Source organism: Mastigoproctus giganteus, chromosome 7 (assembly GCF_048544385.1).
Source record: "Mastigoproctus giganteus isolate SK-2022 chromosome 7, ASM4854438v1, whole genome shotgun sequence".
Classification (NCBI taxonomy): domain Eukaryota; kingdom Metazoa; phylum Arthropoda; class Arachnida; order Uropygi; family Thelyphonidae; genus Mastigoproctus; species Mastigoproctus giganteus.
Window position 1 is genome coordinate 93,799,128 of NC_143581.1, and position 24,703 is coordinate 93,823,830.

At 40.0% G+C, this 24,703-nt stretch overlaps 1 protein-coding gene across 1 annotated transcript in view; it reads right to left on the reverse strand.

Moving 5' to 3' along the window:
- Positions 1-7,983, reverse strand: part of LOC150083082 (speckle targeted PIP5K1A-regulated poly(A) polymerase-like) — a 209,143-nt gene extending 201,160 nt beyond the window's left edge. The window contains exon 1 of the mRNA XM_090378385.1: positions 7,810-7,983. Coding sequence (XP_090234511.1) covers positions 7,810-7,855 — 46 coding nt within the window. The 5' untranslated portion in view covers positions 7,856-7,983. The remainder of the gene's footprint in view (positions 1-7,809) is intronic.
- Positions 7,984-24,703: the final 16,720 nt, after the last annotated feature.

A 24,703-nucleotide genomic window follows, 5' to 3' on the forward strand; every position in this document is an offset into this window, starting at 1 on the left:
TTCTCTGAACCCTGATATCCTCAATAATACTGGCAAAAACTCTTGCACCACCTTTGTTTAAATGTATCTCGTCTCTACAAAACAGATTCCTTCTACCTACAAGTGTGGGCCAAGCTGTTAGAAATTTACCCCCAAAAGTCTTGAGTTAAGTCACAAGGCTTTCAGCATATAATTCCTCCGACTGTGCCTGGCCAGAACTGCAGACACATAGACATTGACTTAACTCTCGGCATTTCTTCAACATGGTCCTATATTTGTCTAACAAATCATCAGATTGTGTATGCTTAATGTCATTAGTCCCCACATGAATAATAATATTCTCTTTACCCCCCCCCCTTAAAACTGACAGTCTATTGGTGCCATCATTAATAGTTGCTCACGGCAGACATATCCTGGTTCTAGTCCACCTATCCTTATTACAAAAAAATATTTCCCGTTTCCCTGACAATGGAGTCTCCTAATAAAACTAAGCCCTTTTGAACCAGAGCAGTTTACACTTAGTTATTCTGTTCTCGGGCCCCGAATCGGGAGTGCATCAATTGATGGGTTACTAGAATCTTGAGTCACTGACAAGCTCCCAGATACATTATTCTAGAGGGCAAGCACCCATTTTTTCAGTGACTCAAAGTGTTCTAGCAGTGCATCAAATTTTAACTTAAGATCGGATAATTTCTGCCTCTTAACCTAAATATTTACTTTTTTATTACAATATTTGCATTTGAAAATGACAGAATGCTTCAAATATATTGAAGTAATTGATGAGCTTGCAGCCTTACCATGAGAAATCATTTGTTAAGATTTTCCACGCTCTTTTCTCGCAGTGCAGTAATGAAATGAATATCAGCTAGAAGTTGATAGGATTTCATTAGTTGGTGTATGTTTATTGGTATGGCTCCAAAAAAGCAGATAGCTTTGCCAATCGCTGATAAAATTGGGATTTTGCAAGTTGTAGATTGTATGCATCCTAAGACTGACATCACCAAACACTTCAGCATTCCTAAGAGTACTCTGTTCACTATTCTGAAAGAATGGAAAAAGATTGAAAGGTTAGAGAAATCTGCTGCACCATGTAGGATTCAAGCATGAAAGGCAAAGTATCTGGATCCTGAAAAGGCTTTTAGAATGGATGATAATGCATACAAAAAAACGTTCCCATAGGTAATCTAAGGCTGAATAATAAAAGCTAAGGATGAATCCTCTGCGCATTGAATGGATATTGAAGAATTTAAAAGTTCGGATGGATGGTTCCAGAAATTTACGACTTGTCATGGCCTGTATTTCAAAAAAGTGTGTGCCGAAAGTGCAGCCATGGATATTGATGCTACAACAGAATGGAAGGAAAATCGTTTAAAAAATGTTGTGCTGACATACAACCACAATGAAATCTTCAATGCTGATGAAACTGGACTCTTCTTTAAATTGCTACCAGATAAAAGATGTACATTTATAGGCAAGAAATGTAGTGGTGGAAAAAATGCCAAACAACAGATTATCGTTTTCCTAGCAGCAAACATGTCAGGGCCCAAAAGCCTCAATGCTTTAAAGGTTTGAAGACATTACAGACTATATATTGAGCAAACCAAAAGGCATCGATGACATCACAAATCTACAAAGAATGGATCAGACACTCAGATTGCAGAATAAGTGAAAAGAACAGAAAAATTTTGCTGTTTGTGGATAACTGCACCCTTCATTGTCACGTAAAAGACCTATGTGCAATCACTGTCAAGTACCTACCAGCAAGTAAATATGACATCAGTTGTTCAGCCACTTGATCAAGGTGTAATCCAGTGTTTTAAATAAAACTATCGAAGAACTATTAAACAAAATTGTGCTATATCTTGAAAGCAAAATTCATTGTGAAATCGACCTCCTGCAGGCAATGTATTTATGTGTTTCAGCACGGGATGAAGTTGATGAAAAAGTGATCACCAACTACTTCAAAATGCTGGATTTACTACCTTGAATGATGCAATGTGCAAAGTTTCGCAAGCTGCTTCCTCTATTAATTGTGATGAACAGTCCCATAACAGGGAAGTAAAATTAGAACATGTGCGTCATCACTTAAACTTACAGGAAAACTTCAAAACATTGAATGTTTCAGGATGATATGCACGAACGAAGAGGAACTCATTGTAGATGTAATGGAATCTTCTGAAATTTGTAGTAATGAAGACGCGGAATCTATTACGACTGAACAAGAATTTTCAGTGAAAGATGCTCATCAAGGATTAGAACATCGATTTTTTTTTCAAGCGCCTAACTGCAAAAGTGAAATAACTGCTATCGTGCATAATTCTCTTTTAAAACATGCTCTACCATTGAAACAGCATGTTTTGACAGGTTATTTTAAAGTATGAAACAATCCTCTTGTTAGGTCTTGATGGGTATGTAGCCTATGTAATGAAATTTACAATTGAATTGTAACCTTACTGTGCTCTACAATCAATGCAAAATTTACAATCATAATGTTCTTGTTTAAGACTAGTATATTTTAAATAAGATTATACTATATTGTATTAGTAAAATTGCATTAAATGTTCAAGCTTTTACTTGTTTTGTTGCTGATTTTATGAACTATTGATATAACATCCTTCTGATATAACAACTTTTTTTCTCATTCCCCTGGGGAATCATTATATATATATAGAGCTTCGACTGTATATGTTATTTTGCAATTCACTCATTTAAAATTACTCACTCACTTACCTTCAATAAATTCATATTCAATCATTTATTTACAATTCAAATACAGTAGAATATCGATTATCCGAATGGTCAATTATCCGAACCACCACCACCCCCCAAAAATTACAGTATCTACTTTTACTTCAATGGTTGTTATGCTGAAATATTACTCCTGCCGATTAATGCATTCGTTTCCGATTATTTATTCAGTATAGCAGTATTTCCTTTAAGCAAAAACTCTTCACCCTTACCCTTGATGGTAGTTACATCTTTAAGTAAATACCACATCAATACACTGTGATCATTGCCACCTAGTGGTTCTTTTATCTGCATATTTTTAATGCATGATGAATCACTGCTTGATAATCAGATAAAGAAAATTACTCTCTTGTTGCCTGTAACATGCCGCTGTAAAAAATAGTCATCTAATAAATCTACAAAAATCTTGCTAGTGATTGAGTAATCACAAGTTCTAGTCAATATTTGGAATGTTAAAATCCCCCATTATAAGATATTCTGATTTACTGACCAATCTTTTCTCTGTATAGTTGTTTGTTTTACTCATCACCAACCTTTTGCCTCTAACACACTTGTACTATGATTTTGTTTTCTCAGCACTTTTGTTACACCAATCCGACTCAACATTACACTGGCCACCCATGTGAACTGGATGCCCTGTATTAGATTTTATGTGCTTCTTAATTAATTGCATAACTCTTCTTCTCCTGTTTTTCCTTTCTGTATATTGTGTGTAATAAATGAAAAAAAAAAATGAAATGTATACAGTGTATTGGTTTTGTGATTGTAGCGTTGTTGTATATAGTATTATATGTGTGATTTTTTTCTATCTTATTACTTATGTTGCACAACCTCCACACTCAAACCAAGCATAACACCAACAAGAGAAATCCTTCCACTCTTTCACAAGATAAATTTGAGAATTTTATTAATAGTAATTTGTTGAAATGTACGATTACTTTACCATCACGTGGCCTGTCCAGACTGGCAGATAGGACATCTTTCGCTCCCTGTAACTCCCAAAATCCATAAGTCTAAAATAAAATAATTACACCAAGGGATAGAGAGGCCACCTCTCCCTCCCCCCAAGTTTTGTTAATTTTAATTAAGTATATTTTGTTGGTCTGCAGCTTTTTGGGGGTGTGGGGACTGAGGAGGGAATGTTGCAGTCCTGTCCCTTACCTGGCCTTACTTCCCTTCTACATTTCCAAGGATACCCTGGACTAGTGGACCTAGGTGTCCCCTTTCTTTTTTTTTTTTTTTTCTTAAAATTCTAAGGGCTAGAAGACTCACTTTCTCTCTACTCCCACTTGCACTCTTACACTTGGCAGGGTAACCAGACCTGTAACTCCCCCCTCCCCTAATTAGGCTAGACACAAACAAACTACATCAATAGAATTGTCTTCCCTGCTATCGTCATATTCGTCTTGCCCTCCAGCTTCCTTTAACTCATTATCTTCAATAGATTAAAAGCTACTCCCCATAACTGTCTTCTGGTGCCCAGCCATATTCAGCTACTAAGGCACTATTCTGGCCATAACTCCTTCTCTATCACCTTCAGGGCCTGAGATTGATATTTCTGGAATCAGGGCCCTACTTTATTCAAAACTGACCACTTCCCCTCTTCAACTAGGCTTACTTTTGCTCTAGTTACTCCCACAAATGTGCCACTTGGTGCCCTGCCAAGCTGCTGTACACTATGATTGTCCATTCTTCACTGCCAAAATGTCCCAACCTTGGGGCCAGGTGCCAATTCTAGCAGCAAAGGATTGTAAAATTGTTTTTATATTCCCTTACACAACTTCTTGATTAAAAATAAATAAATAAATAATAAAAAAATTCTGGGGTGCTTCAATCTCACTGGATGTAAGCCACCATCCTGATATCCCTTGTCTTGTCCCTTTTATTGTGCTTGTCTAGAGTTCCTGCAGACTGAATGAACCAAAAAAAAAAATTTTTTTTACTTAATGGCTTATTAACTTTAGCTACACCAACATACCTATTTATACTCTAATTGTTTTATTGCTACAATATAAGATGTCTATAACTATTTATTCTACAAAATATGATGTCTTAATATTACTGATTAACCATCATGTGCCGAAAATCCTATATGCTGCTAGCTAAGCATATGCAAGCTACTGGTTAACTACTACTTGATTTAATCTGTGACCACTTATCCATCAACTGCACTATTGCTGCAAAATATGATGCTTTAACATTACTGGTTAACTACTATGTTCAGAAAATCTCATGGTGTTAGCTAAAATATATGCAAGTTACTAGTTGACTATTATTTACTTGTATTTCATGTTTTAACTATATATGATATTGATTTGTACCAAATATATTATATAGTTGGTACAGGTGATACCAAAATTTATTGTGCATTATCTGAGTACTTTGTATTTTATAATGTTGGGCCCTTCCACTCTGGTTGGGAGCTCCCCTGCTGCTTGGCACCTGACCTCTCTCTCTCTTTGTGGCTGCCACTTTCTCCATCCTGTCCCCCCCCTAGTTTTTGCTGCTGACCACACAATGTATTATTTTCCTACCTCATTCTTTAATCTCTATTTGTGCATACACACAACAAACTATAAAACGCTCCCAATTTGATCACCTTGAGAACTTTCAATTTGAACAGCTGTCTGAGCTGTGACACCACGGATACGACTTTGCCCGAGCAGGACATTCTTGTTTCACCAACAATGCCCACTGATCTAACAATGGCCTCAGAAGACAGGTGTAGGCCTACACAACTCTCAGAATCCTCTCATTAAGACTGTGGACACTTTGGGCAAAGAATCCCCTTAATGTCAAACTAAAGAGGAAGAAACCATCCTCCTGTATATGATGGCTACAGGAGATTCTGATTCCATATTGGCCTCCAGTACAATAGATTATACATATTCCCTGAAGACCAGTATATTGGACTTAGGGTAGTAAGATTATCTCCTCCACAATTATCAAGATTACAAAGGTTTATAATTCGATGGAAAAGCTCCTGGTGGACTTGACCACTGAAAACGCCAAGCTGAAAGTAAAAATAGCAGAACAGGCCAAATACACAAATGCACACCACCGATCAGCTATGCCCAGGCCACCACAACAAGATCAGGAAAAAATTAAGCCCAAACATGATGAGTCAAGACATGTGCTCATCATTAAGGCACCCCAAGACTATGAGCTGAAAACCAGTAGGGAGGTGAAAGACAAAGTAACAAACCAAATGAAGATGGAATAAAAGCAATTGCAAATCAAGACCCTTCAGAAGATAAGGGATAGGGGAATACTTGTCGAAACAACTAAAAGTACAGATCTAGAAGCAATAAAGAACAAGGAGATCCCGGACCTGAGGCTAAAGGTGGACACACCAAAAAAGCTAAATCCAACCGTTATCATTTATGAGATAAACAAAGATCTGACAGAGGAAGAATTCATAGAAGATATGGTGTTCAAAAACCTTTGGGGAACAGGCATTACAGAAGAACACCTTAAAAGACAACTAAGATCAAAGACCACGAATGCCCAGCACTAAGTGGTAGAGGTCTCCCCCCCCCCCCCGCCATAAGGAAAGCTGTATTTAACTCAGGTAAAAGATTGTTTGTGGAATGGTCCATCCATGCACTCAGTGAAAGACTTCACAATAGCACAAGATACAATGAGTATCTTGTGCTATTGTGCTATTCTTTATTTGTTTCACAATTTTATTTCTTTATCAGCAAATTCTTAATGTGCATTAAGAATTTGCTGATAAAGGCGCCACTAGGTGGCAGTGATCACAGTGAACTGATGTGTGGAATTATATCTTTATTGGTACAGAGTGTACAGTGTACTGATAAAGATACAATTAACATCAGGGGTAAAGGGAATGGTTTTTGCTTCCGTAAAGGTGACTGCAGTGGTCTCAGACAGTTTTTAAATTCTGTACAGTGGGACCAACTGATGATGTTACCAACAGCAAATTCTAAGTGGGAAGCATTCAAGGAACTAATTGTGGAACCTACTAGGCTTTTCATAATGATGAAATATTGTTCAAGGTTTAGGCCTAAATAGATGTCAGGTGAACAAATGAGACCTGTGGCAGAGAAGAAAAATACATGGGATGCATATTTTTAATTATCAGGCAACACAGAAGCCTATGATAGTTATAAACTAGTCTGTGATCGTCACAAAGGAAGTTAGGCAAGTGAAGGCAGATTACGAGAAATCTTTCGCAAAAGATGCTCAGGCAGCAAGTACTTCTTTACTTATATAAACTCTAGAAGGAAGGGGATGAATCAGATTGGTCCACTTGATATTGATGGTTTGACTGTTCTTGATCCTGCTCAGATAGCTGATAATCTGAATGAGTATTTTGCATCTACATTCATACATGAATAGTTACTCATACATGGGAAGGAAAACGACAGAAATTTATCTTACTATAACAGGAAGTGGAGGAGAAACTGTTGAAGTTAAACGTAAGAAAGGCACCTGGGGTGGATGGGATCTATCCAGTTATATTAATGCGTGCGAAATCATCTAGTAATGTTTGGGCAAAAAGAATGAATGGATGAACGTGGTGGGAATTTTTGTTACTTGATTTTAAAAAAAACTGCCGTTTCGCTTTTTCTTTTTTCATTTGAGCTCGATATAATGTGATGTCACGTGACATATTCGCATCCTCCGAATATCGTGCCTTTTTTGTTACTTCAGTTTTAAAAAAAAAAATGCCATTTTACTGTTCCTTTCTCTTCACTCACTCAACTCCGATATATTGTTATGTCACGTGACATCCGAGAATAGAACGCGGGCTAGAAAATCGAAACAAAATCAGAAAATATCGCATCATCACATTAAAAAAAATTACGGGACGGAGATAAAAGGGAAAATATGATTTGTTTTTTCCAAAATTCAAAAAAAAAAAAAAAAAACAGCGGAAAACGACCAACGCAGATGAACGTTGTATTGCAAGTTCTACTGCTACTAAATTACTAAACCTAACTAGCTGATATTATTCACTGATGGCTGCTTTTTAAATCCGGCGGTAGTTACATCATTTAAATAATAATAAAAAAACTAATCAATAAAAGAGTGAACTTAACATAAATTCACACTCACCGTTGTTTAACTTTATATGGCAAACACTACACTGAAACTTCTCCATTTCAATATCTAATTAAACGATAACTACAACAGAACTACTATTCTGTGACAATAGGTCCTTCCCAGTCACGCTGTGACAGCCTCAGACTGCTATAATTCCAACCCGTTATTCCGATGGATCGTGCATGTCGCCATTCTTTACATTTCACAACTTACATTCAATAATTCAAAAAGAAAATAGTTTTTTAGACATCTAATGTTTTCAATCATAATAACGCTTTTATTTTTGTTACATCGTGCCAATACAACGGCGAGACTCTCAGTTCCAACTTTTGAAAACCCGTGATTTCACCCTATTAAAATGGCTTCACAACGTACTTTCTGTAATTCAGAAAGAATTTTAAAATACGCTTTTTTAAGCTTTTAACGTTTTTATTTTAACTCCAATGTACTCAGCATTTTGTGGAATTTAGAATTGCCATTCGAGGCTTGTGTCTGACATTTCATTTTAGCCAATGCGTATAAGAAATTGACCGTAGAGAATATTCAGTAAGAACAAATTATATATATATATATAGTTTTTAAATTCTGTGCAGTGGGATCTACTGAGGATGTTACCAACAGCAAATTCTAAGTGGGAAGCATTCAAGGAATTAATCGTGGAAGCTACTAAACGTTTGTTCAAGGCAAAGGCGGATTTAACGGCGGGCGCACGACTTCTGAAGGGCCCGCGCAAAACCACAATAAATTAGCTGAACATATTAGTTCAAAACTTTGTGATTATTATTATGCTATTATTAATTATATTATACATATATTATATTCAAATTTTATTAAAAATAAAACATTAATAGTACATAATATTTTTTATTTATTTAAAAAATTGGTTAACATGAATTTTTATTTTCCCTGTCTCTCTCTTATTTTTTAAGAAACACAATATTTTCTTCTGCGCCTGGGGCCTCAACCGACCTTCATCCGATCCTAGTTCAAGGTTCAATTACTGAAATTTTGTTCAAGGTTAAGGCCTAAATGGTTGTCAAATGAACTAATCAGACTCGTGGCAGAGAAGAAAAATGCTTGGGATTCACAATAAATCATCAGGCGACACAGAAGCTTGGCATATATAAGATAGTCTGTAATCAAGTCACAAAGGAGGTTAGGCAGGCAAAGGCAGATTACAAGAAAACTTAGGCAAAGGATGCTAAGAAAAACAGCAAGGATTTCTTCACATAAATAAACTCTTAAAGGAAGGGGGTGAATCAGATTGGTCCAATATCGATGGTTCGACTGCTGATGATCCTGCTCAGATAGCAAACAAACGGAATGAGTATTTTACATCTACATTCACACATGAGGAGTTATTAATTAAGGATTGAAAATTCCAGAAGATTATAAAATTGTAGCAGGATTTTGATTTTGTAATAACTGAGAGAAAAGTGCAGGATAAAGCGTTGAAGTTAAACTTAAGAAAGGCACAAGACATGGATGGGATCCATCCAGTTATATTAAAGGAGGCGACAAAGGATATAAGCAAATCATTAGCAATAATTATGAGAGCATCCTTGGACTCAGGGGAGATATCCACGGACTGAACATTTCCATATGTATCCCCAATTCACAAAGGGGTGTCGAAGGGTGACACGAGTAATTACAGACCAGTTAGTTTCTATTCCGGGAAAAACTTCTATTCCGGGAAAAATAATGGAGTCTCTGGTTAAAGATGCAGCACAGAATCATCTAGACAAGACTGCAGCAATAATTCAGACACAGCATGAATTTGTTAAGGGAAAGTCTTGTCTGACAAATCTGATTCGATATTATGATGTGGTTACAAAGGAACTGGATGCAAAAAATAATTTTGATATCATATACTTGGATTTCAGGAAAGCTTTTGACACTGTTGCGCATGGAAGACTACTGTACAAATTGGAGCAGAATGGTATTAAGGGTAAGTTGCTACAATGGATAAAACGATTGTTGAGTGCGAGAAGACAGAGGGTGGTAATCAATGGGCGCTGCTCTTCATGGACTAATGCTATTAGTGGACGCCCACAGAATTCGATATTGGGTCCACTGTTGTTTGTATAATTATCAATGATATTTATGAAGGTATATCAGGCTTAGTGTCGAAGTTTGCAGATGATACAAAGGTTGGCAGAGATGTTAATGACAGTAATGGTAGTGTGCTACTGCAACAGGATCTAGAAAATTTAGGAAGATGGGCTGAGAAGTGGCAACTGAAGTTTCTGACATTGACAAATGCAAAGTACTGCATAAAACCCCAAAGGAATGTGCCAACTGTGTGGTTCTACACTTAGGGTGGTAGAAAATGAAAAACACATGGGAGTAATTCTGCAGTCAGATATAAACTTTTCTGAGCAATGTAGATAGGCTGCCAGAGCAGGTTATGGGTTTTGTCAATGATAACAGGAATTTTTCTAGCAGGGAAAGGAGGAGATTGTCCCTCTGTATAAAGCAATGGTCAGGCCACGCCTTGAGTACTGCGTACAAGTCTGGAGGCCTCATTTTAGGAAGGATGTACATTTGCTTTAGCGTGTACAAAGAAGGGCAACAAGATTAGTGAGAGGCATGAAAGGATCCTCTTACCAAGAGAGCCTAAAGTTCTGCAAATTGCAGCGGCTGGAGACTAAGCACCTGCGAGGTGATCTGATTGAGACGTACAAGGCCTTAAATGGGTTGGGCACACTGAATTTTAATGGGATTCTTCCACTTGTTCAGATTACGAACCTAAGGGGGCATGAATTCAAAAAGACAACTGTAGAATAGATGTGCGGAAATTTACCCTAATTGCTGGAACAAACTTCGATCTCTCGTTGTGGAAGTTGATAGGTTAGATAATTTTTGTTTTGTTTTGGCTGCTGCTACATATATGGTAATAATAGTAATAGTAGATTACGTAATAGTAATAGTAGATTACTATTACTAGAGTAATAGTAATCACATAAAGGTTACAGAGCAATAAAAAGTACTGAAGCCTATAACAGCTACAAGGTGATGTGTAACAGAGCCACAGAAAAGGTTCGACAGGCAAAGGCAGTTTATGAGAAATCACTAGCAAACAGAGCAAAGAGGGGGGATAAAGAATTCTTCACATATATAAATGCCAAGAAGAGCAGGACAAACCAGATCGGACCTTTACATAAGGGAAAGGGGATAGTAATAAATACACCAGCTGCCGTTGCAGATGAACTCAACAGTTATTTTGCATCGATATTTACAAATGAAAAGCCTTTTGTGGCAATGGAAAATTGTGGGAGCGAAGTTAAAAAATATGTAATGTGATAAATGGCTATTCCTCAGATTGGGTTGATGTAAGAAGTGGGGTTCCCCAAGGATCAGTATTAGGACCACTGTTGTTTTTAATTTTCATAAACGACATTGATGAAGGGATAGAGAGCGTGATGTCTAAATTTGCAGATGATGTTAAAATTGGTAGAGTAGTTAATGATCACTGTCAAGCTGAGCTTCTTCAGAGAGACCTAGATAGACTTCAAGAATGGTCAGAAAAATGGCAGCTCTGCTTTAATCCAACAAAGTGTAAGGTATTACACCTGGGAAACAATAATCCAAAAATAACTTATTCACTTGGTGGAGTTCAACTAAACCCAGTACTGGAGGAAAGGGACTTGGGTGTTACGATACGGTCAGACATGAAATTCTCTGAACATTGTAAACAGGTTGCAAGGAAGGCCCATGGTGTCCTATCGATGATCTATCGAACTTTTGCAAGTAGAGATAGGGACGTGATAATCCCATTATATAAGGCTTATGTTAGACCACACTTGGAACACTGTGTTCAAGTATGGAGACCGCACCTAAAGAAAGACATCGAGCTTCTTGAAAGGGTGCAAAGAAGGGTAACTCGCCTGGTGAGATCGGCAAAAGGGCGTCCTTATGAAGAAAGACTTAGAATATGTGGGTTGCAGAGTTTGGAAACTAGACACCTTAGAGGAGATTTGATTGAGGTGTTTAAGGCTGTGAGAGGCATCAGTAAAATGAATGAGGACAAAATTTTCAAGATTATAAATGTTGCTAGAACTAGGGGACATAAATTCAAGTTACGGGGGGAAATGTTTAGATTGGACTTCAGGAAGTTTTATTTTAGCCAGCGAGTTATAAGTTACTGGAATAAGTTGCCTTCATGGGTGGTAGAGGCCAACAGTTTGGGGAAATTCAAAGGTCATCTGGATAGTACTTTCGGGTAAGGGAAGTGCATAGGATGATAGGTTTAATTTCCTTTTTATTTATATTTATGTTTTTTTTAATTATTATTATTTAGTTATTTATTTTTTTTTGTTTTTATCATTGTTTTGTTCGGATTTTTTTTTTTTTTTTGGCTGGTGCAGCATAAGCCATAGGCTTTCTTGCACCATGCGGCCGTTACTAATACTAATACTAATACTAATACCACGATTACTATTACTATTATTACCATATATATATAAAAACCGATGAGCCAAAACATTATGACCAGTGAGTCGTTATGCAAATCGCACTAACTGCAGGTGAAGTACGGCGCGTGCGCGGGTCGCGACACCGTAGAAAAAAGACCGGATAATCAGCTCCGTTAATCAATGTTACTCTTGTTCTTGAGATGGGAAAGGCAGCAGACTTAAGCGAGTTTGACCAAGGCCAAATTGTAATGGCCAGACAACTCGGTCAGCGTAGCTGATAGGATGCTTAAGCTGAGCTGTGGTTAGTACCTACCGAAGGTCGTCCCAGGAGGGAAAACCCATGGCTGCCGGCGAGGTGTTGGACGCCCACAGTTCATCGATGCTCGAGGTGATCAGGGACTCTCCCGGATGGTACACGGCGACTGTGGCGCATCATGCCGGTAATTGAAAGGCTGGTGACGGGAGTAATGTGTCACAACACATAGTATGCTAACTCTGCTGAAAATCAGGCTGCAAAGCAGCACAAGTGCCCATGATCACCACGGTTCACGGGCAACAGCGCCTAAAATGGGAACGCCAGCATCGAAAGTGGACGTTGAGTGATTGGAAGAACATCGACTAGTCCAACAAATCACGTTTCCTGTTGCATCATGTGGAGAGCCGGGTACGTGAGCGCGTTTACTGGGGAAATGATAACGCCTGGAAGCACCATAGGACGAAAACAAGCCGGTGGCGGCGGTGCCATCCTTGGGGAAATGTTCCGCTGGGATACCCGGGGTCCAGTCAGCCATGTGCCAGGCACTCTGGCGTCTGCCACCTATGTAAAAATCTGTACACGGCAACCATACGCCAGCTTAAGATGCGCAGTTGGGAACACCTTGTTTCTACCACTGGAAATGATAACCCCTGGGGCGTGGTATACAGAGTAACCACAAACAAACTCCCCAGGGGTGAGACCATACCAGCGACGAAGACACGGCAAGGTACTTATACCAGGACCTGGCAGGAAACAATTATTAACATCATGGATACCATGTTTCAAGACCATCTTGCCCCCTCTACCCCAGAGCAGATAACCCTCTGTGCAGACAATGAAACCTACTGCACGACTGCAACAGAAGACCCTCTCACCAAACTTGAACTGGAAACATCTGCCATGAGGATTAGAAACAAGAAGTCTCCTGGTTCTGATCTTTTGGAGCCAGAGATTGTCAAGAAAGCCGTCGAAACCATTCCAGAGGTGCTTCTTAACCTATACAACCACTGCCTCAATGAAGGCCTGTTCCCCCAGGCCTGGAAAACTGCAAACTTGTGCCTCATTCCCAAAAGTCCCAAAAAACAACTGGACCATCCGAGGTCATACAGACCCAGAGCACTGTTATCAGTCCTGAGCAAGCTCTTTGAGCACTTATTAAGAAACAGAATAGGGATTCACTACACTGCAGCTGGCCTGCAGTCACCCTGACAATATGGATTTAGGAAGGGATGCTCAACCTTGGATGTCCTGGAAAATATTACTAATGCTGCAACTACCTCAGATCAGAATACTTTCTGGTCATAGCAATAGACTTTGCTGGGGCTTTTGACACTTTATGGTGGCCAAGCGTCCTGGCCCGACTCCGGAAGGCCAACCTACCATCAAATCTGTATCAAGTCATCAAATCCTACCTGTGGAATAGGTTTGTGACAGTCAGAGCACAATACTGTTCAGTAACAAGAGAAGTATTCAGAGGATGTCCACAGGGCTCAATCCTGGGTCCACTCCTATGGAACTTGGTTCTAGACGGCTTTTTGAACCTGAAATTCGGCGACGTCGTTCCCCTAGTCTATGCGGATGATGTGGTTCTGATGCTGCCTGGGGGTTCTAGGACGCAACTGGAGAACACCGCCAACAGAGCAATAGAAACTCTAGAGGACTGGGCTAACAACAATAACTTGAAGATCTCATCCTCGAAGACAAGATCTATATTATTTAAAAGGAGCCCTAGACACCAGATGACCCCCTCAAATCAAGATACAAAGTAACACAATTAAGCTTGCCACCGAATTAAAGCACCTTGGAATCGTACTAGACAAGAACCTGAGCTTTACACCACATATAGTGCATTACGGAAGAAAATTAGAGGATACTCCGCACTTTTTGCGCGAATCACACGCAAGGAATGGGGTTTGAGGAGGAAAACCCTCCGCCTCTAGTATAAAGCTTTTTTCCTGCCACCGATTACATATGCTGCTGGAATATGGTATCGCAAGGCGACCACTGCAGTGAACCAGAAAAAATTGGAGACTACGCAGCGACACATACTCATAACCATCTCGAGAGCATGTAACACTGTAAGTACCCACACACTCCAGGCCCTAACGGGATCCCTCCCTCTGGACCTGGAGATTGTTAAGCATGGGCCACTCTATCAACTCACCAAAGGAAGAACGGCAACATGCCTCGAATACACCATAGATCTGTCAAATGATCTCAAAGTAGAAAGGAACCGTCTCTCCACTTACCTCCAACAAACTTGGCAGGCCCGCTGGGAGACCTCCAGCAAAGGTGCAATAACTAGAAAATTTCTACCCAACATATAGCTGGTATACCCGGATTATCCAGCGTGGCTCTCACCAGGACTCTACACAACCTACCTGCTGACGGGACACGGGGCCATTAGAGACAAACTACAAGGATTTGGACTGAGTGATACATCGTTTTGCCTCTGTGGTGAACGTGAAACGTGGGAGCACCTAATGTACAGTTGCCCACTATATGAGCACCTCTATTGTAGGTTCATTACTAGAACACAGCTTACCCTCCGTAATCAAGAAGACCTCACCATAACTGAAGTTGACACATACAAGGCATTCGCGTAGCTGGCCCAGGACCTCTTCACAAGGAGAAGGACGCTCCCACAGCCTCAACCACTGCAGTAAACAACCATGCCGTGCAGACCAGCAGAAAGTCTACACAACCACAGAAACCTTCCCAGATGATGAACTGACACCATAGTGAAACAACCAAGGAATTAAACCTCACAACTGAGTCTACCTGAAGTCACAATCTCTATGACTACCGACAGATGTATCCACCTGACATGACAACCTGATTAGACTACCTCATCCAGCACAGGCAAATGACAACCTGATCAAGACAACAAGACTACCATTCAAGGGCTCAGAGAAATGACTGCAGCACATTGCTGCCACCTAGCCATATGGCGATCTGGGCTGGTAGCCTTGACCAGCCTGCTTTCACTCCTATTCCTTGGTGGGGGGGCGAGATGGCTCGCTGTCTTCTCCTCCTCCTGCCATCCCCTTTCCCTCTGGTGGGGCATGGGCATGCCCCACTGACTGCAGGGGACATCTACCCTATCGGCCCCTTACTTCTCTTTCTTCCCCCCAGCCTTCAGTCTCCCTACCCTTCTCTTTGACTATTTACCGTGAAAGCCCCAAGCATCCAAATTTAAATTAGCACCAAAATTATTGCCCGCCCCATTAGGCCTCTAGAACTTGTAATTTTAGCATACAACCCCCATGGTAATTTCGGGGAACAAACCCCACATACTATCTCGTAATAGCGATTTTGCAACTATACCACTGCGATCATTTTTTTTTTTCTGTAGGACCCAGCCGCTGAAATCCCAGGAAATTAGGCGGCGGGACCTGCCAGAGTATAATAAATTTCAAGGTACACCTGGCCAGCCTCCTCGTTGGCATAGTACGGACAACGCCGGGTCCCATCAGGGGCTCGACGGCCAATAGGCCAGAAGAACAATGGGCACAACACTTTTAAATCTCTGGCCTTGACAGAGTACTGTCCCTCTATACAGCGAACACTCGCGGAGATGGGACAAATTCCTGGTGCCATTTGACCCTCAACATACTTTGTACTTTGTATGTAAAAATCTCCAGGAATAGATATGCTAGAACCTGAAATAGTCAAAAACGTGGCAGAGCTTCATTTTTGAATATTTTCCTCTCCTGCACCTATACAACCATTGACTCCAAAGCGGTCACTTTCCCACAGACTGGAAAATTGCCAATATTAAATTCATTCTGAAAAGCCCAACAAAGCCACAACACATGACCGATTCATAAAGGCCCAATCGCTCTTTTCTCTGTATTAAGCAAAGTTTTTGAGCAGTTCCTACGTCAAAGTTTTTGAGCAGTTCCTGATACAACTCAGCACAGCATTAGCATTAGCAGAGGCATATGATGCAAGAAAGCAAGCTAATGCAGCACCAGCCAAAAAAAAAAAAAAAAAACACTTCCACTTCACCGTTCGTTCGAAATACCTGTCCAGCTGCGCCTTAAATTTATTTAGGCTATTAACTTCCACAAAAGGGATGGAAGGCTGTTCCACCAACCAACTACCCGTTGGCTAAAGGCAAATTTCGGCACATCTATCCTACATCTGTCTTTCCTTAATCTGAATTTCTGCCCTCTCAGGTGATTATTCTGAACAAGAGGAAAAATCCCATCACATTGAGCATGCTCAAACCATTCAAAACTTTATACACCTCTATCAGATCACCTCGCCGATGCCTAGTCGCTAGACACTGTAATTTGCAAAACTTAAACCTTTCTTCATAAGAGCAACCCTTTGTTCCATTCACTAATCTTGTTGCCCTTCTCTGTACTCGTTCCAGCAGCTCTACATCCTTCTTGAAATGGGGTCTCCAGACCTGTATACAGTACTCAAGGTGTGGCCTGACCATTGCCTTATACAAGGAAATAATCACCTCCTTAGCCGTGCTAGAAAAATTCCTATATATCATTCACAAGACACCATGAGCTACTTTTGCAGCCCGTCTGCACTGCTCAGAGATCTTCTTGTCTGCCATCACAATCACCCCAGGTCCTTTTCATTCTCTACCACTGTCAGCGTAATACCACAGAGTTGATACGGTGCTCTGAGGTTCTTGTTTCCCATATGTAGTATTTTACATTTGTCAACGTTAGACTTCATTTGCCACCTCTCAGCCCATCTCCTCACCCTTTTCAGATTCTGTTGCAGCAGCATAGCATTAGAAGTGTCCTTAACAACACTACCAAGCTTTGTATCGTCTCCAAACATGGATATTAAGCTTGATATACAATGATCCATATCATTTATAAATACAGAAAACAATAGTGGACCCAACACTGAACCCTGAGAGACCCCACTATTAACATTAGTCCACGATGAGGAGTGTCCATTGATTACCACTCTGCCTTCTCCCTCTCAACCACCCCTTTATCCATAGCAGCAATTTGCCTCCAATGCCACACTGCTCCAATTTGTGAAGCAGTCTTCCATGTGCAACAGTATCAAAAGCCTTTATAAGATCCAATTATATAATATCAAATTTATTCCCTGTATCCAGTTCTTTAGTGAGTGCATCATAGTATCCAATCAAATTGTTCAGGCAAGACTTTCCCTTAACAAAACCATGCTGTGTCCGAGCTATAACTGAAGTCGTGTCTAGATGATCCTGCAGTGCTTCTTTAAACAGTGCCATCATTAGTTTTCTGGAACAAAAGTTAAACTCACAGGTCTATAATTACTTTTGTCAGCCTTTGATCCTGCTTTGTGAATTGGCGTCATATTTGCACATCTCCAGTCTATGGGTACCTCCCCTGAGTCCAAGGAAGCTCTCATAATTATGGCTAAGCGTTTACTTACTTCCTTTTCTGCCTCCTTTAATATAACTGGATAGATCCCATTCACCCCAGGTTCCTTTCTTGTGTTTATCTTCAAAAATTTCTCCTCCACTTTACTCTCAGTTATTACAAAATTATTCTGCTTAATGCCAGACTTGAATACACCTCTGGCATTCGCCTCGCTGAATATCTCCTCATGTGTGAATATCGATTCAAAATATTCATTTAGTTCGTTAGCTACCCGAGCAGGATCATCAACAGTTGAACCACCGATATCAAGTGGACCAATTTGATTCATCTCCTTCCTTCTAAAGTTTACATAAGTAAAGAACTCTTTGCTGTTTTTCTTTCAATTCTTTGCCAAAGATTTCTCATAATCTGCCTAAACTCCTTTGTAACTTGGTTACAGGTCAACTTATATCTATCATAGGCTTCTGTGTCATTTGTTAATTTGTATGTATCCCATGCATTTTTCTTCTCTGCCACATGTCTCATTAGTTCATCTGACAACCATTCAGGCCTAAACCTTGAACAATATTTCTTAGTTGGTATGTAACGCCTAGTAGCTTCTAAGATAAATCCTTTGAATGCTTCCCATTTTGAATTTGCTGTTGGTAAACATCATCATCAGTTGGTCCCACTGTATAGAATTTAAATACTGTCTCAGATCTTCGTAGTTCCCTTTACGAAAGCAAAAATCATTCCCTTTACGAAAGCAAAAATCATTCCCTTTACCCCTGATGGTAGTTACCTCTTCGAGTAAATACCACTTCAGAACACTGTGATAACTGCCACCTAGTGGTTCCTTTATCTGCAGATTCCTAATGAATCACTACTGATAATCAGATCAAGAGTATTACTCCCTCTCATTGCCTCCCGAACATGCTGATGTAGAAAACAATCAACAAATATATCCACAAAAACTTTGCTAGTGTGGGAATGACTAGACCACAAATTCCAGTCAATATCTAGGAAATTAAAATCCCCCATTATAATATTCTGTGATTTACTGGCCCAACCTAATTCCCTGTACAGTTTCTTATTATACTCATCAGAGTTGTTAGGCTTATAACACATTCCTACTCTCAATTTTGACCTCCAAATTCTTATGTCACACCAAACTGAATCGACACTGCACTGTCCAGCAATGTCGACTGGCTTCACTTCCTTGGATTTTATTTTTTGTTAATTAATAGCATAACCCCTCCTCCCTTCCTATCCTGTCTATCCTTTCTGTAGACGATGTACTCCCCAAATTCCAGTTCTGTATTCTTTATATCTGTGTGCCACCACGTCTCTGATATCCCAACAATATCCGCCTACGATTCTTTGGGCAATACCTCAAATTCATCAAATTTATTTATCAAACTCCTAGCATTGGTGTACACGCAAGCATACATGAACCTGTTCCTATTCTTAGTTTCCCTAACACAACCCATGTATTTACTTGTTCCCAGCAATCTCTGAACTATCCTGCATCTTGTTTTCCAGGCTTCTACTCATTCCAACAGAAGCAATGCAAGAATCGCTTTCACCTCTGCCAGTGGCTACTTTTAATCTATTAGTCCTAGTATCCCTCCCCCCCCAACCTAGCAGTTTTCCGACCCACCTAACACTGCCTCAAGAGCATCAGCAAACATTCTTGCACCCTTTCAATTTAAGTGTGTCCCATCCATGTAGAAGCAGTCTCTCCTGTTAACAAGTACAGACCAGACTGAAAAAAATTTACCCCTTGAGCCTTGCACAATCTTTCCAGGGCCTAATTGATCGACAGGGCTCTCATCATATACTCCCTCCTACTGTGTCTGGACAGAATTGTAGACACTTTCAAATTCAACCCTAATTCACGGCTTTTTTTCAACAGTGACCTGCACTTGTTAATTAATTCCGCTGGTCTCCTACTCTTAATATCATTAGTGCCAACGTGTACAACTATATCACCTTTTGTGCCCTTAAAAGATAATATCCGCTCTTCAACGTCATCAACCTTTATCCTGGGTAGACATACCCTGGTCCTGGTGCATCTATCCTTTTTACAAAACATGTTTCCCGTTTCCCTGACAATAGAGTCACCAACAACTACTAGTTCCTTTGGGACCAGCCCATTCTGCCTTGGGGATTGCCGCTGTGTTGCGTGATGCCCAAGTCCAAGCTCTGGCGTTAGTGTGGGCAGCTGAGAGCTTGATGGGCCCCTCACTTTTAATCCTTCGAGGGCATCCACCCTGTCCTTCAAGCTCTTATATAGGCCCATAACAACGCTGAGTTGTCGCCTGATTTCCTTACACTCCTTACATCGTGCACATACAAGGACATCCCCGTGGCAGTATCATTTCCCGTACCTGACTGCTCCACAATCATCAAGCAAATAGTGCATTTTAAAAGGGTGTGATTCAGAGGGCAACTGCCCCCCCCCTCAGTTCTCCCCTGAGCCACAGCACTCCCATTAGCTTGAGCCTTTTGCTTTGCTGCTCTGAGTTATGATTTCGATTTAATTTCAATAAAATTTCAATTTCAGTACAAAACTAAATCCCTAAACTTGTATCCCAACACAGTTATAACGCTATATTTATGTTTCAGTTTCGAGTGTTATCTACGAAATCCCTTTATATAACTTCCCTACCAAGTTTTAAGTATTAATTATTTATTTTTGTTAATTATTTATCTTTCCTAATCTAAGTCGTTATATATATATATATTCAAAAGTACAATTTAATTGACAATGAAGTTCAACAAGATTAATAGATTTACTGATTAATTGACAATATTATATTATGTACTATAGTATACTAAGCTTATGCTATCTAGTTCGATATATTTTGTATCACGTAACAATGGCGGCAAATCACGAACCGTAAATCTACGGACACTTAAGTATCGATTAACTTCCAAATCCCGCTGTCTCAATTCCAAATAAACTAATGATCCGGACTAGCTACTTACAGAAATAATTTGATATAACAATTGGTTAATAAATGGGCTAAATGTCGTTAAAAAACCCTCTCGTTCAACGGAGCTGCAACTTGTAAGACATGTATTTGATACCCTTACCAATAATAAGTAATACCTACAAAATCTCTATCTAAGTTAAACTTAAACTAAGTATCGTAACTAGGAATATAAAGCTACTCTATAAAATAAGTTAATATGCCAATGTAAGCTAATAAAACAGAAAATAAATCAGAAAAACGTCTCTGTTCCAGGAGCGGCAATATGCAACGTCTGCACAGGCTACGCTCGTTCTCAAAACACCTTGTCGTTATCTCAGTCGATTTTGCGAGGGCGTTCGACACCTTCTGGTGGGCAAGTATCCTTGCGCAACTGAGGTGCTCAAACCTTCCCATGAACCTGTACAACTGCCTGCAGAGTTATCTCAACCAGAGAAGAGTGGCGATCGAAGCACCTTACTCTAGATTTGAAAGACAGACCTACAGAGGATGCCTGCACAAGCTCTGATCTTGGACCACTCCTTTGGAACTATGTATTGGATGAATTCCTCTCCATAGACCTTGGGGGCATCCGGGGGCTGGCTTTTGTGGACGACCTAACCCTGATCTTGAAAAGCTGACTCAAGGGCTCAGATGGAAACAACAGGAAAGGGTGCCCTCTCCTTTCTTCAGGAATGGGCCAGAAAGCACCACTTGCAAATATCTCCAACCAAAACACAATTCATTCTCTTAAAAGAATACCAGAATTTTTTGTCAGCAGTTATTTTCAGAAAAAAAGGCGCCAAATCCCTAATGCTAAAGAGAGGTACAATACCAGATGATGGCATCAAGTGGTACAACGTACCTGTTGACCCTACACTGGCTCCACCACTGACTTTGCTCTCAGATATTACAAAATCATTTACCTCACTGCCAGAGTTTCTTACCTTTGCGATAGCACAGTGATATCATTACCATTCAAATAAAAAAGGGTGGAAAATTAGTATTAGTATTAGTTGAGGCACTTGATGTAAGAAAGTAAGCTTATGCAACATCAGCTAAAAAAAAAACCCCTTCCCATTTCACCCATTCGGTCACTCCAAATGTTTGTCCAGTTCAGCCTTAAATTTATATAAGCTATGAACTTCTACAAAAACAGATGGAATTGTTCCGCAGGTTTTTTCTGTTTTAGCATGTGCTTGCCTGAACAATGTTCTCTGTGAATCACTCAGCTTCCAACAAGACTGCACGCTATGTGTTTCCAGAAGACCTGGGTTTCGTATGATAGTACAGTAGTTGGATTATGACAAAATCTTGCACCCTCAAGACCCACTCAAATTTAAATAAGAGTAAACTCGCAGCATCAAGATCGCGTTGTGATTGTACTTTGGACTCCTTTCTATGTGATTGAGCTCCAAAGAACTGCATTAACTACAGTTCATAATCTGCTCAGTGAATTATGTGTACCTGAGAATTGTCACAAGGCAAAATGATCAACAAAACAATATTTATTAAACATATAATATCAGCATGTTCGGGAGGCAACTAGAGGGAGGAATACTCTTGATTTGATTAACAGCAGTGATTCTTCATGCATTAAGAATCTGCAGAAAAATGAACCACTAGGTGGCAGTGATCACAGTGTGCTGAAGTGGGATTTACTCAAAGAGGTAACTACCATTAGATGTAAAGGGAAGGGTTATTGCTTTCGTAAAGGTGACTACGATGGACTGAGACAGTATTTAAATTCTATACAGTGGGACCAACTGATGATGTTACCAACAGCAAATGCAAAATTGGAAGCATTCAAAGAACTTATCTTAGAAGCTACTAGGCTTTACATACCAACCAAGAAATATTGTTCAAGGTTTAGGTCTAAATGGATGTCAGATGAACTGATGAGGCATATGGCAGAGAAGAAACATGCATGGGACACACACAAATTAACACATGACACAGAAGCCTATGATAGATACAAGTTGATCTGTTACCAAGTTACAAAGGAGGTTAGGCAGGCGAAGGCAGATTACGAGAAATCATTGGCAAGGGATGCAAAGAAAAACAGCAAAGAGTTCTTTACATATGTAAACTCTAGAAGGAAGGGGATGAATCAAATTGGACCACTTGATATCGATGGGTCAACTGTTGATGTTCCAGCTCAGGTAGCTAACAAATTAAATGAATATTTTGCATCGACATTCACAGATGAGGAGTTATTTAGTGAGGGGAAAGCCAGAGGTGTATTTTACGAGATTAGTTATTACAAGATTCTCTAGCAGTAAGCTAGAGAATCTTGTAATAACTGAGAGTAAAGTGGAGGAGAAATTGTTGAAGATAAACACAAGATAGGCACCCGGGGTGCATGGGATGTATGCAGTTATATTAAAGGAGGCAGCAGAGGAAGTAAGCAAACCCTTAGCCATAATCATGAGAGCTTCCTTGGACTCAGGGGAGGTACCCACAGACTGGAGATGTGCAAATGTGACCCCAATTCACAAAGGAGGATCAAAGGCTGACACAAGTAATTATAGACCTGTGAGTTTAACTTCTGTTCCAGGAAAATTAATGGAGGCACTAGTTAAAGAAGAACTGCAGGATCATTTAGACAAGACTTCAATTAGAGCTCGGACACAGAATGGTTTTGTTAAGGGGAAGTCTTGCCTGACCAATTTGATTGGATACTATGATGCAGTCACAAAGGAACTGGATGCCAGGAATAACTTTGATATTATATACTTGGATCTTAGAAAGGCTTTTGATACTGTTGCACATGGAAGACTGCTGCACAAATTGGAGCAGTGTGACATTGGAGGCAAATTGCAGCTGTGGATAAAGGGGTAGCTGAGGGGGAGAAGACAGAGAGTGGTAATCAATGGACACTGCTCTTCATGGACTAATGTTATTAGTGGAGTCCCTCAGGGCTCAGTGTTGGGTCCATTATTGTTTTCTGTATTCATAAATGATATTGATGATGGTATATCAAGCTTAATGTCAAAGTTTGCAGACGATACAAAGGTAGGCAGGGTTGTCAAGGACACTACTGACACTATGCTGCTGCAACAGGATCTGGATGAGCAGATGGGCTCAGAGGTGGCAAATGAAGTTTAACATTGACAAATATAAAGTACTACACATGGGAAACAGCAACCCCAGAGCAACGTATCAACTCTGTGGTACTACACTGACAGTGGTAGAGAATGAAAGGAACCTGGGGGTGGTTGTGAAGGCAGATATGAAGTTCTCTGAGCAGTGCAGACGGGCTGCAAGAGTAGCTCATGGTGTATTGTCAATGATATATAGGAATTTTTCTAGCAGGGATAAGGAGGTGATTATTCCCTTGTATAAGGCAATGGTCAGGCCACACCTAGATTACTGTATACAGGTCTGGAAGCCTCATTTCAAGAAGGATGTAGACCTACTGGAACGAGTACAGAGAAGGGCAACAAGATTAGTGAATGGAACAAAGGGGTGCTCTTACGAAGAAAGGCTTATGTTTTACAAATTACAGTGTCTGGAGACTAGGCACCAGCGAGGTGATCTGATAGAGGTGTATAAAGCCTTGAATGGTTTGAGCATGCTCAATGCTGATGGGATTCTCCCTCTTGCTCAGAATAATCACCTGAGAGGGCATAAATTCAAATTGAGGAAAGACAGATGTAGGATAGACATGTGGAAATTTGCCTTTAGCCAGCGGGTGGTTTGTTTGTGGAACAGACTTCCATCCCTTGTTGTGGAAGCTGATAGCCTAAATAAGTTTAAGGCTCAGCTGGACAGGTATTTTGAACAAACAGAGGGGTGAAGTGGAAGTGGTTTTTTTTTTTTTTTCTTTTTTGGCTGATGCTGCATAAGCTTGCTTTCTTGCATCAAATGCCTCTACTAATGCTAATTCTAATGCTATAAGTTATACAAATGAGTACAATAGCACTGGTCAAAGCT